Genomic DNA, 17,659 nt, shown 5'->3' with positions numbered 1-17,659 from the left:
GTATTAACATATTCACCTCTAAGGCTTATACAGAAAAAAACAGATATTCTTTTGAATAGAGGAGACACAAAACCTCTTCTGAGGGTGTAGACATACAAAAAAATCAGAAAAATATCAAGACTTGAAAATCAAATTGATTTTAAATCTGGAAATCAAGAGCTAGATTTAGAAATCTGGAATTCTGGATCTGAATCAAGTTAGATCCAAAGTCAGATTTATGATTAGAATAGACTTGTGATTCTGATTCTCACCACAGAAAAACATGGAAGAAATTTTAACCTTAAATGCAGAAATCATAAATACAGAAATAGAGAACTTACATGCCCATCATAAGAGCTTGTTTCCCCTTCCCTGCCCCTTTTCAAGCATTCTGACATGTAAGAGAACCAGCTCCTGCAGTTCCCAGATGGAGATATGTCTGTGGGAACTGGGCCCTTCACCAGCACCAGAGCCCAGCTGCTGGAAGCAGCTCAGCACATCCAGCCTGGAAGTGACCAGCTGGGCTCATGCATGCCTCAGCTTGATGCAGATCCATACTCCAGAGGTAAACAACAGGAGTTTGGATAGTTTTTGTAAGCACTCACATTATAATCACTGAAATGCAGGTTTCTCACTTTGGAGTTCACTATGCATAGCATTTTTTCTTACCCAATAAAAGCAGCAGAGGGAGAACACAAACAAATTTAGAGAATAATTACTTGATTTTGGTCACATACAGATCAGTGATAGCCCAACACCACAACAGACTTATGGGAAGTCAAATTCTGTTAGAAATTGCATAAAAATTTCGACCATATTACATTTACAAAATATTCAATAGGGATGATTGGTCAAAGAAAAAAGGAGAATGAAAAAAAAAAAAAAAAGGAAAACATTATTACATGTGTATTTAGTGATGGTTCCAAGATGTCAGGGTGCTCTTCTGGCAGCCAGACAGGGCATTTGGCTCCCTCAGACCACTGCACTTCCTGAGTTGTAATTGTCCCTCTTCATGCTGAGTGGAGGCTGAGAAGCCAGCACTTAATAGCATACATTACATCTGAGCATTTGAGCTCCTATGCTGAAATAGTTCACATTTGCCAATATAAAGAAATAAAGGGAGCAGTCAATACCTAATTACCTGTAGCAGCAACAGCTAAGAGAAAATATTCTTTGGCCAAAACAAGCTTCCCTGGTCACTTTCCACCATCTCCACTGTACAAAATCCAGAAGAAACAACTGCTGTAGCAGTCGGGGTGTTGACAGCCCTATCAGAGGGAAGCCAGTGTGATCACAGGGCCAAGAACCCACCTTAAGTAGAAAAAACCTTTATTTGCAAGTGGATATTGGACTGGGGAGACTTTGAACTCTTGCAGTGGCACCTTGAGGTCTTCCAACCAACTCTTTGATTAAAATAAATCTTAAGTGCACTGGTCCTCCATCAGTGCACTGGTTACTTCTTCTACCTGCCCCTGGTTACAACTATGCCAAATTACTCAATACTAAATCATGTGCCAAGGCAGGAAAAAGCAAACACATGACATTTGGTTACATTTACTCCTCCCATGGTCAGCTTCAGTGTTCTTGCCTAGTTTCACAAATGCTGAACAGCTCAAGGGTTACACACACATCCCCTACCTTTCATACAGGACCTCCACTGATGACCCCGCCCAAAACAACAACTCTCTGCATTATGTAGAGCTCTAAACACGTGCATTTCTCTATTTTTGTGATAGATATCCTTTATAGGGAGTATGATGAGCTTTAAAGCCATCTTTGTATTTTATAATGTATATGCTGCCATGGTTTTATGTTCATTAAGGCTGTTATCACAAGAGATAAATTATGAAGTGCATGGTCCTTGGAGAGAGAGGAAAGCAACAGACTCTACTCTGACATTTAACAGAATAATGGATAACCAGTTAAAAAAATTTCCTCTAACTGAAGCTGAGCTATTCTTTTTTCCAAATCTTAAAACCCAATTCCTTATAATGACAATAATTTTTACTGCAGTTTCAACCTCTACGTGTGAAGAGTTTGAGATAAAAGCCTCCACCCCTGAGCCTCCCCCATCTTCAGGCAATGAAACAGAATTCACAGACCCTTCCACTGTAGTTACAGTCACAATAAAAGGTAAAATACAGGGGAGAAAAAAAGCCAAAATGCACCTGTCAGACAAGGAGAAGCACAAAAGAGTGAAACACTCTTTCACACTAGTGAAAACAAAAATATATACATTAGCCATAACACTATGAAGCACTTAGAAATAAACAAAATAAATGAGCTGCACTGCTACCCTCTTTCTTAAGGAATGAAACAGGTTTTTTGCTGTTACATGAAAATTTGACAAATCCACCTGAAATTATTGGTTTAAATTCACCAACCTACCTCTGAAGCTTTACTTATTTTTTTTTTCAAGTGACAGTGCTGAAACGCATTAATTTATAGTATCCAAGTGTTAGAAGAGAGCATATTCAACATATTAAAAGCAGGCCTTATTTTGCTGAAAATACAAGCTGAAGGCAGGTACTCTACAGCTGGAGATACAAGACCCATATGCCACTTCCACGTCTGATCCTGCTGCAACAGGAACCAGAGAAACTGCACCAGATTACTATGGACAGATGTCATGAACAAAAATAACTTATGGAAGTATTCCATACAGCACATTTCTGCTCAAGAAGACAGCATTAGTAACCAGCTTCTCTTGCCATTTCAGAATGCATTTGAGTTGCTCTAGTCTCTGGCTTTTGCTGGATACCAGAAAGCTGCAGAGCACTTGGTAATCAGATATATTCCTCAGTAATAACTGTGAAATTCTACTCCATCTCCTACCGTGTTTTTATGCACCGATAAATATAGATATACACCAAATACATAAATGTATAAATATATATATATACATGAGCGTGTGTACAGAATTACATATAGTTTTAACTACACCAAACTTGTTCTATTTACAAATCTGATCAACTGCTTCATACTTAAGTGAGGCTGTTTTATGATTTCTTCTCCCAACCAGCCAAGAAAGGAATACACTGTTTCAATTCAAGGTGTCTTGTTTGCTGTCAGTTCCAATACTTGACTAACAAAACAAAAATGACCATGTGAGAGAAAGTTTCTGTGTACCTAAACTTAAAGAATTTGTGAAAACTTTAACTCTTTCACAATTCCCTTTCATGTCTCCCTGGTATGAAACAGCATGAGGCCAGATTTGATCAGGGCCCAAGCAAGTCTTAAGATGAACTGAGGGAAGAAAGAGTTCTCAAATAAAAGTGACATTACCACATATATGAATAAATTTCAGAGAAAATAAGATTTTTCAACTATTCTTTAAAGTTTGGTTGCTGTGTGGAAAAGGAAGGTATTGTGGAGGGCAAGGTAAAGAATAAAACCCAACTTTTTCTTAAGATATTTCAGAATCAAATTAAAAATTGCACTTTTTTCCCCCTAGTACTTGACAATTTGTAAAAAAGAATTAATTCAGTGAAAGAGTAAAAAATACAATCATAGACTCACAGAATGGCTTGGGTTGGCAGAGACCTTAAAGATGACCTATAGCTCGAACCTCTCTGGCTACGGACAGAAGCTCCTTTCACCAGACCAGGCTGCTCAGAGCCCCATCCACCCTGCCCTTGATGAGAAGGGGCATCCATAACTTCTTAGAGAACTAGTTTCAGTGCCTCACTGCCTTCCTAGTGAAAAATTTCTTCTTTATATCTAATATAAACCTATTCTTTGTCAGTTTAATGCCATTCCCCCTTTGTCATATCACTACATGCTCTTGTAAAAAGTCCCTTTAAAATCTTTACTTTTCTAAACCTATTCTGAAACTGAATTTGTATTTTTGGCTCCATAGCGGTGAAATGATTCTTTGGTACAGAGTTTCACATAACTTATCTCATGGGCTTGAGAAATACCAGAAGTTACTGAGAAACACATAGATCATTTGCCCTGTAGACAACCAGAGGGCTCTGGAACTAACTGGGAACAATTGTTAGGCAGATATAGCTAACCAGCACATACAACCAGAAGACCTTAAAGGACTCACAAACCAGACAATCTTTTCCATTTATTTGATGTATCACTCTAATTTACTAGAGCCCAAGTATATCTCAACAGATATGAGCAAAAGTAATTACTGCCAGAAATTTTAACGGGCTTCATACATCCCTCCATTTTTAGGTGCTAAAACCCAGACAAGTTTACAGAACTGCTTCTCTAACACCTACTTGAACACACCTAATTCTATGCCCTTATTAATCCCTGTTACACTGGTTTATAATGGTTTCCTAGAAACTATGTCTCCTGTTTCATCTTCAGAATAAGCCGTGATGCTACAGATTTACAGTTTGCTCCCTCATGCTGTTTAGAGGAAATGAGGTGTTGTCCACACAAAACTAATTGTACTTCTTTGGCACATCACACTTTCAAAATGTAATTCCAGTGAATGTTCATTTATGCTAGAAGGTGACAAAGATCACCCTGGAATTCTTTCTTGCCTTATATTCAAAAGAAAGAGATGAGGCCAGCTTTGAGAGAAGTGATTTGAACCTGGACAGAAGAGTCTTCATCCAACAAAAAAATCTCTGGAGTCTGCAAGATGAACCCAATGTTTTCTACTACCTTCCCTGAAGAGTCACAAAGGCAGGTTAGATCAGGAGTACTCATACCCCTGATATCTGTAATGGGTTCTGCCCTACAGGTTTCTTGGCACTGTCGCTGCCTTACCCTTGGTGCCAGACCTGCTGTCTGCTACTCTTTATGCACATCCTGCAGGGTGCACAGAGCACTCCAGCCTCTCCACAGCTCTGCCAAGCACACAGGAACACGACTGGAAGTTGCTATATTAATTGATTATGCCTGACTGCAACCTCGTTGCTTCAGCTTCTCCTTCTTAGAATGGAAGGTTTAACCAGTGGGTAATGACATCCCACAGAGGACACTGAAAAAGACATTAAAATGCCAAAAGGTGTGGAAGAATATCTCCATCTGCAGCTACTCCATCCCCTACCAGGCCCTTCCTTTCTTCCCTGTAGTGCGTCCCACTCTCCCAACAGACTTTTCTTTCCTCTGTGTGTCCTGCTAAACAGGTTTCAGTCTAATTAATTATCCTGCTGATACGAAATTGCAAAAAGATCCTGATCTTCCAGGTACATGTGGAATCATTAATGTATTCAAAGAATAAACCCTCTCTCTTAATAAAGAAACACCCCTAAAAATAAGCAAAAAACAAAAAGTAGAGAACTTGCTGTAAAGAAACATCATATTTACAATTTCAAACTTCAAACAGTTAACTCTGGTAACAAATATGCTTCCAGTCTACCACTACTGGCAAATTATTTACCTAATTGGTGAACAAATTGAACTAGTTAAGCTGTTCAGAGACTAAAATCAACACAAAGCTTAACATGAAACGTAATATATTAAAATTTCATGTACCAAACATTTTACAAGATGATCACTATTAAGATTTCTAATCCAACTTTTTTTTGCTGAGACAACAGTATCATTAACTGCTATAGTGCAAATCTAATGATGCATGGAAATAGGCCTCAACAACATCAAACAAGCAGAACTGACACAGGAGGTGCCTTCAAATCTGGGCACTGACTTTCCCTTTCAACACAGGCTGATACAGAGACAGCAGCTCACTTCATCCAACCTAACACTGTATCTTCTTGGAGGAAATCAGCCGTGGAAGGAATACCAGCATTAAATGTGCAGAGGAAAGAATAGAAAGACCTAAGACAGGATTTTTCTCACAGAACATATAATTATTTTGCAGATAATTACGAGGCATAAAAATAGTTGATAATTCACATTTCGGAGGAGGTTGAGGGTTTTTTTTTTATACTCTGTGATATTATTTAAGCTCCTTTTAAACTAAGAATGGGCTTGAATAAAGAATGTTTGGAGTATACTATGATTTGGCAATGCCAAACTTCAAATATCAGTAAGAGATTTGTGGGTGAAGGAGATCAGTCCCAGGACACCAGCACATTTCCCTCCATTCACACAGTACAGTGTAACAAAGCTGGGCTGTATCAAATAGCATATTTCATTTTGAACCTCCTCTGTACAAAGCAAATTCTGGGTTTATATCCTATTTCTGTAAAATAGAAAATTTGTACATTTTTGTTCAATGCAAAAATTCAGTATTTTCAAGGCACTTTACATAAAGAAGAAAAACGAGGTAATAATCCTACATATGCACTACTCTATATAAGAGCTTGCTGCTGTATTTCCAATTTCCATATTAAAGATGCATTTTATGTATACATCTGAAGACACTTCTTTGAAAATTTCAGGCATATACAAAGACATGAAATGACTGCTAGGTAATTTGAATTTCAGACCTTTAAACCTCAGTGACTACCAGCTTATTAATAAATTAAGAAATAAATAAATAAGCTAAAAACAACCACAAATGGTAACTACTAAGCATCTCAAAAAAGCCTAAGATAAAAAGCAATATAAATATACACTAAACAAATTTTACTGTCTTAAAATTTATAATTAATGTTTTATGGTGCTAAAAATAAATAGCATTTAAAAGTGCAGCGCCAAACTGACCCACATTTGGCTATTATGCAGTCTTATTGCTGGATTTCAACAGCAGAGTGTTTATCAAAATAATACTAATTAAAATACCCCTGTTGGTATCAGTTGTGAAGAACAGCAGAACTCCATTTACTATAGGAATGTGTTTATGAACTCAAAAATTAAATGATTTTCAGGCACTCATTTCAGTCTTAATGAAGGTTTTTTTGAAGCAGAAGGAATCCCATATAAATTTAGTCAGCATACTGCTGGTGCTTCTATCCTGCTTAGAGAGCCCATGGCAGGTAAGTATACACTTCTTTGTAATAGCTTGGAGTAGCATAAAGATTAGACTGATAAAGTAATATATATATATACACACACATATATATTACCTGTTCTTGCCTCTCCAGCCACTTGTCCACCATGGGATGACTGGCACTTAACGATGAACGAGCATTGTCTCTCTGAAACTGGTTAGACCAGCTATTAGTATCTCGTGGTAGGCTTCTGTAGTTTTCATCTTTCTAGTTTAAAAGAAACAAAAAAGTGTCTTATAAAAAACAACCAGTCCTTGCACATTAACAATGCAGCTGGTTATTAAACTAACACAAAAGGAAGACTGGACCCAAGGACTGGACCCACGGACAGCACGATTGCTCGGCCACTCAAAGGCAACAACTCATGTTCCTTAATGCCAGGGATGCCCAAATAAAGCCTTGGTGGAGTTGTAGATCCTCCACCCACTCATGCTTCCCTTCCTCTTTTTCCAACCTCAGACCTCTAGTGCACAGACTCCCAAGCACATACTCAGCAAAGCATCACACTCCTCAGGTCATTCTCACTGAGAGCAAATGTACCCCTTCAGCAACCACCACAGCCACCCTGTAATTTTTTCAAGTCTCTGTATGTAATCAATTTTACAATCAAAGCAGTCTCAGTGCTCCAGGTACTGTCCTTTAGACCAGAATAGCATGTTGTAGAGTTCAAAACTTGAATTTATTATTTCACATAATAATGCTTTGCCTGGTTTGCCTGAAGGTATACAAATACAGTCACATTTGTAGAACAGCAGCAGATGGAGATTGTGCTGACAGAGATACACTGATCCTACTGAGACTGATAATTTTTCTCTTTCTTTTTAATTGATGAATTTGTCTGCACATCTTTCCTACAAGCTGTACAAATTCTTCAGCTTCTAAAGGTTATTAGCTCTTACTCAGTCTGAGCACTAAAAGCCAACAAAAGCACAGAGGCTGATTCTTAATGATGGGAGTTACCTTTAGCCTAAGTCAGTGCTACTGAGAGCTTACATAGCTTAGTTCCTTCCAACTGAAATAGTACATGGAGCTAAAATTCTGCTTAGCTTTTCAAAAGAGGATTATAAATATACTATAATATGTATATAAGTATACTCCCCTCAGAAGCATTTTTTCAAGTCAATATTTGTTTATCTTCATGCCAAATCAGATCATTTAGAGAGAGTATCTGTTTTTAAAACAGGACTGTAGTCCTACACATTTTGCAATATTACCACTTTTAGGAATCTCAAAACCCTCTAAAATAATAAACAAACACCAGTGCACATTTGCAGTTAAAAGTTAGTATTTTCTTTATTTATAGCACAGAGCAGATTTTTGGCCCCCCTCTTAAATCAATACTTCATTCCATCAGCATGAGTATTCCCTTTTCCTGTTTGCCATACTGGTACTTCTTTGGCCTGGAACAATATTAGTCCAATATTCCAGATGCAGCATCAATTCCCTTACAACTGTCCTTCACAACTTTATTTCTTGTAAATACATGACAGACTTTGCTAAGAAATTCAGGTCTTAGCACAACTGTAAAACACAGCAGTTTTTAAAAGCTTCCTGTGCAGGACCAATCTTCTCCCAGACATATCAAAACTAAGCCTTTCTTAATTGATAACAACTCCCTTTCTTGAAAGACGCTGCAGTATAAAATAAAGTCTTCCATTTCAAGACATTAAAGTTTCAATTCATCCAGCAGAAGATAACCATGTAAAAATATGTTTGCACAGGGAACCAGCCCAACAAATAACCATAATAAATTACTTTACCCTGCCACAAATGAGGAAAAAACTTTGTGTCTTTTAGCAACTAAAAACAATCCAGAATTCCAGTGCTGGTTAACCACACAGCAAACTAGAAACTTGCTCAGTGTCTTGCTTAGAAAGGGGAAGCAGAAGTCAGCTCTGTACAGCAAATGCCATGAAAGCCAGGGAATGCTGCATACAAATTGATTTTTCCCTCTTGCTTTTCTTATTCTTCTCTTCAGGTGACAGGAGTGGCACAGTACCTATAAGCCAAAACAACAATTTCTCTTGCTCAAAGTGGTGGGCAGGTGTAACAACAAAATCAGAATCTGACAAAGAAATAATGAAAAACCATTTTATGCACAAAACCACTCATACAGTTGGTGCATGCGTTATTGTCACCTAACAATAACCCACTACCTGACAGACCATCACCTAGTCTGAATGAACAGAAATTTCTTTCTGTGAAACAAGATGTTTTCTGTATTTCTGCACTTTATAGATAATTCCATTTTTTATTGATTCCCACTTACTATGTTCAACAGAAACTTTTTAGACAGACATTTTTATTTCTAAAACACAAAGCCTTCTCTGCACACAGCATCCATTATGCCTGCACAGGAGTGTTTCACAAGAGCAAGAGAGAAGGAAAGATGTTCATCTATGGATGTCTTGTTCTTCAATCATTCGATCTCCAGGTCTCAGAAACACAATGAACAGTCACATTACACAAAGTTTGTATTGGAAATTTGCGCTGTAAAAAGTCTCAAGTATCACAGCACTCTAAGTAAGTGAAATTATCTAAGCTAAGAGAGTTAAATTAGGCCTCTGTTTTGTGTATCTATACTAACGTCAAGAATTTTGCAAACAGTTTACACCTAATATTATCTGTGCTGACAGGAAGAGTACACTCATCCCACCTACCAAAATATCTCTGCTTGTAGCCCACTTCTGTAGAAGATTGCCCTTCTCCTGCTAAGACTCAAATCAGCTCATTTTACACATCCAAGTCACTCAGTAATTTTTTCTGACAGCAAAAATAAAAGCTGGAATGGTAGAGAGATGTGGTTTCTGTAACTCTTTTTTGTTTCTCAGCACTTTCACCTCTCACCTTTCTTCAGAGGCTCAAAATAGTGCTATTATCAGATCGGAATAAAATACCAGCGCTGCAATCACACAAAGTCATGTCGGTGTTAGCCAAATAGTGAAATATTAGAAGATCCACCCAAGCCCCTCCACTCCTTTCTTTGTTATGGCTTTCTGGCAAACAGCTCTCCCTGTACCCGAGTGACAGCACTGAGACAAGCACTAAGCTGGAGCAGGAGCAGAGGGATCAGCATTCAGCACTGCCACACCCCATCCTTCTCACAGACACCCACACTACACAGCCTCAAGGTGCTCCTGGCTACCTGTGACCCCATATTTACAGGGGTTTCCATTACTGCCAGAGCTAATTCAAAAACAGCTGTGCTGAAAAACTATAGAGATATGTGTGAAAAACATCGCTGCAGCTTAGACATTGGGATTTATTGAGCCAGTTGTGATGCTGCTATTTAAAATATATTTTGTTTGGGGTTTTTTTGTGTAAAATACTCAGTTGCTAATCCAGAAAGCTTCACTTGTCTTCAGCATGATCTAGCTTTAGCACACATGCTCCCAGCATTGGGCTGAAAAAGGTGTGTGTCACTTTTAGCTACAATACCATAAAAGAGAAGATTTCATGGTACAGATGCCATCAGGGTCACACAGGGAATTCCTATTTCTTCTGGAAATGCAGCTGTAAGCCCTCCTGGGACCAGGGCTGACATGCATCATCAGTTACAATTAAATGCCTTAATTTTTTAAAAAGAAGTTTCTTTCCCAAACATCTTTGGGGACCATGGGCCATGTCAGCTTTATCATGTTTGAAATGGAAATTGATCAATATAATACTAAAACTGCCAAGTCATAATACCACCACTACACTTAACTGCAGCGTGCTGGAGTAATTTTAATGAGGACACATAATCTAACACTTTAAGATTTAGTTCAGCCTGGTTGTCCCTGTGGGGTTTTGCTGGAGGATTGGGTGAAAGGGGACAGGGAAAATGAAGCAATTTTGCTATACTTTTAATTTCAGATGATTTGTAACATATAACACAAGTCTCATCAAAGATTCTGCAGCTTGTAGCTAAAATGACACATTAGAATGATCTGTGCACTTCAATTACTAGCTGTCACTGCATAAACTCACTTGTGATTTTAACTTGCAGTTGTACCCCTGCAAACTCCCAGCATCACCACCCAACCAGAACACTCTCCCCACGGTGTGGTGACAGTTCCACATCTGCTAAATCATTTGCTACTTTCCAAATAGTGCAGAAACTAGATTTTCCCTTTGTTTCACCTCCTGAATGACCAAAGTGTGGCAAATTTTGGTTGCTTATTTAAAACAAAACTACACTAGACAGCATTGAAGACCTCTTCAAAGTAATTCTTAAAGACAATTCAAAAATGCAAACCAAGTCTTCACTTTAATTATTTCTACAGCAGACAGCCCCTATGTCCTTTGGGACTATCACTAAGACAGATCATTTTGGACATTGATCATTTTTTGCTATCCAGTCTTTCTTCTCATATCCTATGCACTTTGGAAAAGCTGCTTGTTTGGTTGGTTTTAGTTCCTTACGATGGCCTCAGACTGAGACAGGATTTGTGATGAGAAATGAAGAAAAAGACTTTGTTTAGTCTTCTGAGGTTACGCTTTCACCGGAAGGACTTTGGGCAAATTCATGTCTATAAGGGTAATTATTGTTGTTGAATCACTATCAAGGTTATAAAACTTGTTCTTTCTTTTCATGCTCCACTATGACCATGTTAGCCCCTGAACTATTTGGTGATCTCAGACAGGATGCTAAAAGCTGTAATTAATTTCCAAAACATTCACACAGTTTATGTAAGTAACTCTGTCTGATGAAAACACCTCTTTATAAATGAAATAATATACACATAGACCCATTTTCCGTGCTGTCTCATGGTCCAGCAGATAGATTCCTGGATTCCTGGAGTTTTTTATTTTGTTGAGGTTTTGTGGTTGCTTTTTAACTGGATTTTAGACAAATAAATATGGGATAAGACCAATGGATCCCCATTTCTTAAAAAAAAAAAAAAAAAAAAAAAAAAAAAAAAAAAAAAAAAACCCCAAAGAAGGTTGCACAAATAATGTCTATTTTACATGGAAAATACATTACTTATGTGAAATTAATTAACTCAAAACATGCATTGCATGAACAGAAATTCCATTTTTTTAAAAACCCTACTTAGATAGATGTCAGATGTGGAACTGTTCTCTCTATTAATATATCATCTTTTAACAACAATTTCTCCAAAGTGTCAGTACTTTACCTCCAAACTAATTCTACCAGTCACTTCCTATATCTACCCATATATCTTAGGAGACTGACACTATTGCTTGGGTGAGCTTCCTTTTACTCCTGGTAGATTCAGTTTTCCAAGCTTGGTCTTTTCCTGATGTATACTGAAGAACATGACCCCAGAAGCTGCAATAATGCAGATACAGCCCAGCCATTTAGAAGATGTAAAGAAGGAATGAGTTACTGTCACCCAGTATCAGAAACCTTTGATCTGAGGCCACTCTCCAAGGAGTGAAGTAAAAGAGGACTCCCACTTTAAAGAATTACCACAGCTTCATGTATTCTATCAGCTCTGACCCAGAACACAGGTCATTTCCAACTGGTAAAAACTGATTTGCAGAAAATACAAATATAATAGTCTAATAAAAACTTGCATGCCCTATTTATGGTGAAAATACATGACATGAATGACCACTCCACACTTATTTGGTTATTTTTCAGAAAGACTTGTCTCAAAAATGACCCTCTGCATAGCTCCATGAAAGACATTAATGTAATATGCTTCTAGAAGAGCTCATGAGATGCCAACGACAAAAAAAAAAAAAAAAAAAAGGATCAAAAACAATTGAAAACCTGTTCTGCTTAAGTTCTATGGCCTTACATTCAGAAATTTCCAGAGTTGTGCTATTCCAATTTATTCAGTCCATGTTATCCTCTGACTGACAAGCAAGGCCTGACCTCAAAAAAAAAAAAAAAAAAAAAAAAAAAAAAAAAAAAAAAAAAAAAAAAAAAAAAAAAAAAAAAAAAAAAAAAAAAGCAATAACTATAGATCATGATAAACAGACAGTTTCCCGTGCAAATGGTGTTATATGTAAGCAGTGTCGAAGAATATGGGCTAAATTAAGAGTAAACTAAGAAACACGATACTGCCTATCCAAAACATTATGTTGATCTCCCCTGTTTACAACACAAAAATGAAAAATGTCATGATCTCTGCACACACACATGCAATGCCAGAAGTTTCCAGTGAGTGCTGTTATTTCTCAGATCGAGGGACAAAAAGAAGCTGCTTCTTCCTTTCACTCTTTACTTATTAATCTCCTAATAAACCTCCACAAGAGATAATGCAAAACAACTCAAATAACATACAGCAGTATATATTCAGTAATTATAATTCAGAAACTGGCTTTTATTTCTGTAAGCATAACTAAAAAGACACGGCTTTCCACAGTTCCATTTTAGAGAAAAATAAATTAACTGGTTAAGTCAAAGTGTCATGAAGCCATAGTTCTGACTCCTCTACACATTATACTTAGAAAACATTTCCCTTCCTACTCTTTTTCATTCAAGTGAATATTCTCTTTTCCTGTGCCTCTTTAAAGGCCTCTAAAGAGTTTTTATGTATATCCACCAATACATGAATCTATATGGGTATCTGTTTAAATGCAGTAATATAATTATGCACAGTCCTGCCGTTTTCACCAGATATTTGCTTTTGTACCCAAATTTATATGTTTTATGCCAATTTGGATTTAGAGAAAATATAATTTGTGAAATTGTTTGTTTATTTTAAGTGTTGACATGATTCAATTGATTCCTTGGGAGAGCCAAGAAATTAAAAAGGGAAAAATAAGCTGCTAATTAATTCATTTCAAAGCAGCCTCTGAAAATAGGATTTAACAAATAGCATGCCAATATTAAATATATTTGAGAAGCTAACAGAAACAGGAAACAAAGGGATATAGGAAACTTCACAAAAACCTTATATTTAGATCTTGAAAAGAAGAATATCTCATAAACCACCAGCAGTAGCCTTTTAAGTGTCAAGTAGATGCTTTTAGTTGGCCATACCACTAAAACACTGCAACTGCCTGTCTGTATGTTTAGAAACTTGCATCTGATGTTCTGAAATGAAGAAAGGAGGCTGGGCTATGAGGTAACCAGTCTGTCCTCTCTAACTAATGGAACTGATTTTCCCCTTTCTTCATTACATTGGCCAGCACAGAGAAGAGCAGGTTTTTAAGGTGAGAACCACAAAGGCAGTGTCCCAAATCTATGGTACCTTTGCACAAGCCCACCCAGTCACTCTTCCCCAGTGTCACTCACACCACTGCCCTCCTCCATATGGAATGATATGGACCAGGGATTCCACTGGGCTCCCAGCAAAGCTTCCATAACTTCATTCAATTTGCCAATTTATTTCCAACCTCGGCCAGAATTCCTTCCATGGAGAAAAGCCCAGAGAGGAACCAGGCTCGGGAATTGTAGCAGTGTTTCTCTTTTATCTGAGTTTACAGCAGCACACACACCCTCAGCTCCTTGTAGTCCCACTGGTCTTCCTCACACTGAACCACTCCCCATCTTTCTTCATCTCATGGTTTTAGCTTTTGTCTTTCATTTACTTCATGCACTCAGCAGGCAGAGCTCTTAAGTTGGACATCTGTATACACAAGCTGAAGAGCTGGTTTATAAAGAGACAATTAAACTGGACGGTAGCACACAATGATCATCCCATCAGGCTGTGAAACAAAACCAGGCTAAGTGACCTCTGTTTCAGCCTCAAAATCTGTCATAAGAGAAGTCATGCAAAAGGTGACTAGGAATTCCTATATTTACTGCAGCTGATTTCCCCCACTAACTAAAGCTTAACATCTCCTCCCCAGGCTTACTACTCCTTTGCACTGATTAGTTCCACATGAGTGAATTTTATTCTGATACTACTTGGTTGTCTTGTCTTTATTCACTGCTAGATGAGAAAAGTTAATTTAAAAATGCAACAAATTTAGCTAAAAATGATGAAATAGTCACTGTTAAAAACTTGCAGGTTCATGTTTGAACACTGTTGGGAAACAATTCAGCCAGCAGCCTGAATTGCACTTTAAACTTCTTTTTCTTTCAAGCTACACATTCAGCCAAAATCCAAACACGGTTTGCACCAATAAACAACCTTGATAATCAGAAAGCAAGACAGACAAATATTTTAATCTGCCAAAGGTCTTGAATGATAAGTGTATATGGTTGCATGTCACAACTAAATAGATGAAAGCAGGTCAAAACACAGATCCAGCTATTACCAAGCAAAATATATGTGCATCTAACCTTTGGAAATATAAAAATCCACTAAACCTGAACATCTAACTGTTTGGGTTCTTTTTAAACCTACTCAATCTTTTATCAACCTACTCTTTTGGGGCCAGTCTTTCAGCCTCAAACCAAGGGAGAGCTGCAAAAACATAAAAAATTAAAACCAATAGAGATGAACACTTAAACATGGGAATTTACAAAGTACACCCTCACTCAGAGGAATGGCAGAGGAAAAGTCTTCAACTACCCTATACCACGTACTTAAGCGCTTTCTGTTTTCAGCACAGCTTTCAGCGGCTCTCAGAGAGGTGCTGTGCACTGCATTTACTGAAGTGAAAAGACTAACAACCTGTGCCCATTCCACCATTCCTTTATCCCGAGTAAGAGACTCACTCATCCCGACCCTCCTCAGCACTCCCAGCTCATGATGCAGCACCGTGTCCCCTCACCTATGGAGCAGACATTGCTCACCCTGACATTCCTCACCCATCACTCAGAGTGAGACATGGGATAGCACAGCACTGGGACACAAATACACATTCTTCCTTCATTACTGATGAGAAACAAAGGCAGTGTGTTTAACAGACTTGCTCAGCCTGAGAGCAGAAGTGGAAAAAACTCACCAGCTCTCAGATCTTGCACTGGTATCTATCTCTTTAGGGGGACAGAGAGGAGATTTGACAGATGACTTGGAGCAAAAAGAGGTAAAACAACAAAGGAGATGGAGAAAATTACACCTTAGCTTCAGAAGTGTTTTTCGTTGTATTGGTTTTGGTTTTGGCTTTTTCCCTGCTTAACATGTGGTCATGACTGACTTTTGAATGCCAATAGCTGAATGCTGTCCATGTTCACAGTCCTCAGCAAATGGAACAGCATAGCATCAAATGATGCACACAGGCTGTTACCTCTGCACTAGGCAAGGATTTTTCACTTTGTGTCTCTTATTCCCAACCTGCTGGTGATGATAAGAAACATTATATTTGTTTTCACATTTTTAAAGCTAGGAATTCTGAGCTCTTTCATAGAGTTTTCATTGCATGAAAATATCACCAGCTACTCTGCTGAAGACAATCAGACAATTCTTCATGGTATTCATGAAAGCACCTGAGGCAAAGGGCACAGGCAGAAATACAAATTATTCCATCAAAATATAAGAAAACAACTTTCTTATTCTGAGAATGATTGAACACTGGAAGAGGTTGCCCAGAAAGGTGGTGCAGGCTCCATCCTTGGAGATGTATATACTCAAAACCTGACTGGACACAGACCTGAGTAACCTGCTCTAGCTGACCCTGCCCTGACCAGGCAGGCTGGACTCGACAATCTCCAGAGGAACCTTTCAACTGCAGCTGAACTGTGATTCTGTCAAAGTAATGAATTTTACACACTACCCAGGATAAAAACAACATGTACTATGTTGATTTCATATTGCACTCTCTTTGGGTATGATTCCTCTGAACTGTTTAATCACCATGCAACAAGTGACCAGCAACAAGTTACTATCAAAAAGGAAGAAAACTGATGCATATAACTTCTGTTTTCTTGACTTTCCATAAATCTCTCTCCTATAACATTTTATATATTAAAACACTTTATTTCATCACCTATGGATAACCCACATTCATTCTTCCTTCTCTCAGTCTACGCAACTGAAATGACAAAACTCAAGACCATCTCACTGAAAAGGAAAAAAACCCTACTCAAATATACCTGGATGAAGAAATATTCATGGCTATTGAATCCCTCAGAACTTCTGTTTAAAACATTGCTTTTTTAGGTCAAAAGCAGGAAGCTGTATTCATCATGTGGGGGGTTAAAACCTCTGGTGAGAGAGATGCCAGGCTCTTTGCAGATATCCTGATCTTCTTTTTAGCAGATTTATTTGTATCGCAGCACTTTACCAATACTGTTCACCAGCTATGCAGTACCTCCCTGCTGAAGGAGTCAAAACCAGACTAAGGCTCTCAAGAAACATCAACAGCACTTTGGTCTCTGGCTCCCAGAATGAAGCCCAGCTTTTTAGTCCACAGCCTTCCCTAGTCAATTTGATCGATTTAGACTCTGCCATTCAGACTTCCTGGCTATAAAATGACAGCAACACACAATTCTAATACAGGGCTCTTCAATCCTCAGAATTATACTTAAATTCTACTGAAATACCATGTCTTTGGTGACAGTGACAAAACAAACTTCACTAAGCTGTGTTTAAAAGGCCTTCAAGGTAGATGAAACAAATTTTCACTTTAAATTTGATTTTGAAACTGAAATACCGTTGCTGAAGCTTTCTAAAAACCCTGCAACCCGGAGATCTGAAAATTTGCGTTTATCAGCCTCAACCTATGGGAGCAGCAAAACTACCTGCAATAGGAGATGTGGAAACAGAGTGATTTGCAGGCAACATAATTAATGCTAGATGAGACTTAGTGCACTCATGTGAAGTTTCAAATTCTTTCTCTGCAGTTTATAGAGCCAAAAAAGTTTGGTTTCCAAGCACAAAGAAAGCATATCCTATAAAAAATTACTATTCCTACAAGGCACAGTGATATTCCACCTCAAAATACATATACAGACAAACTCATTTATTAACAACAAATAAGCAATAAATTTGGCTGGTGACTAAACAGCAAAGACAAAAAGCAAAGGA

At 37.9% G+C, this 17,659-nt stretch overlaps 1 protein-coding gene across 7 annotated transcripts in view; it reads right to left on the bottom strand.

Moving 5' to 3' along the window:
* The window catches only part of PARD3 (par-3 family cell polarity regulator), a 525,862-nt gene that overhangs the window by 324,161 nt on the left and 184,042 nt on the right, over positions 1 to 17,659 (bottom strand). For all 7 annotated transcript variants that reach the window (XM_066315111.1, XM_066315121.1, XM_066315129.1 and 4 more), the window contains exon 5: positions 6,918 to 7,049. In XM_066315111.1, the coding sequence (XP_066171208.1) occupies positions 6,918 to 7,049 (132 nt within the window). The remainder of the gene's footprint in view (positions 1 to 6,917; positions 7,050 to 17,659) is intronic.

Source organism: Sylvia atricapilla, chromosome 1, assembly GCF_009819655.1.
Source record: "Sylvia atricapilla isolate bSylAtr1 chromosome 1, bSylAtr1.pri, whole genome shotgun sequence".
NCBI lineage: Eukaryota > Metazoa > Chordata > Aves > Passeriformes > Sylviidae > Sylvia > Sylvia atricapilla.
The sequence above is the reverse complement of the archived record's forward strand: the minus strand, read 5'-3'. Positions and strand labels throughout refer to the sequence as shown.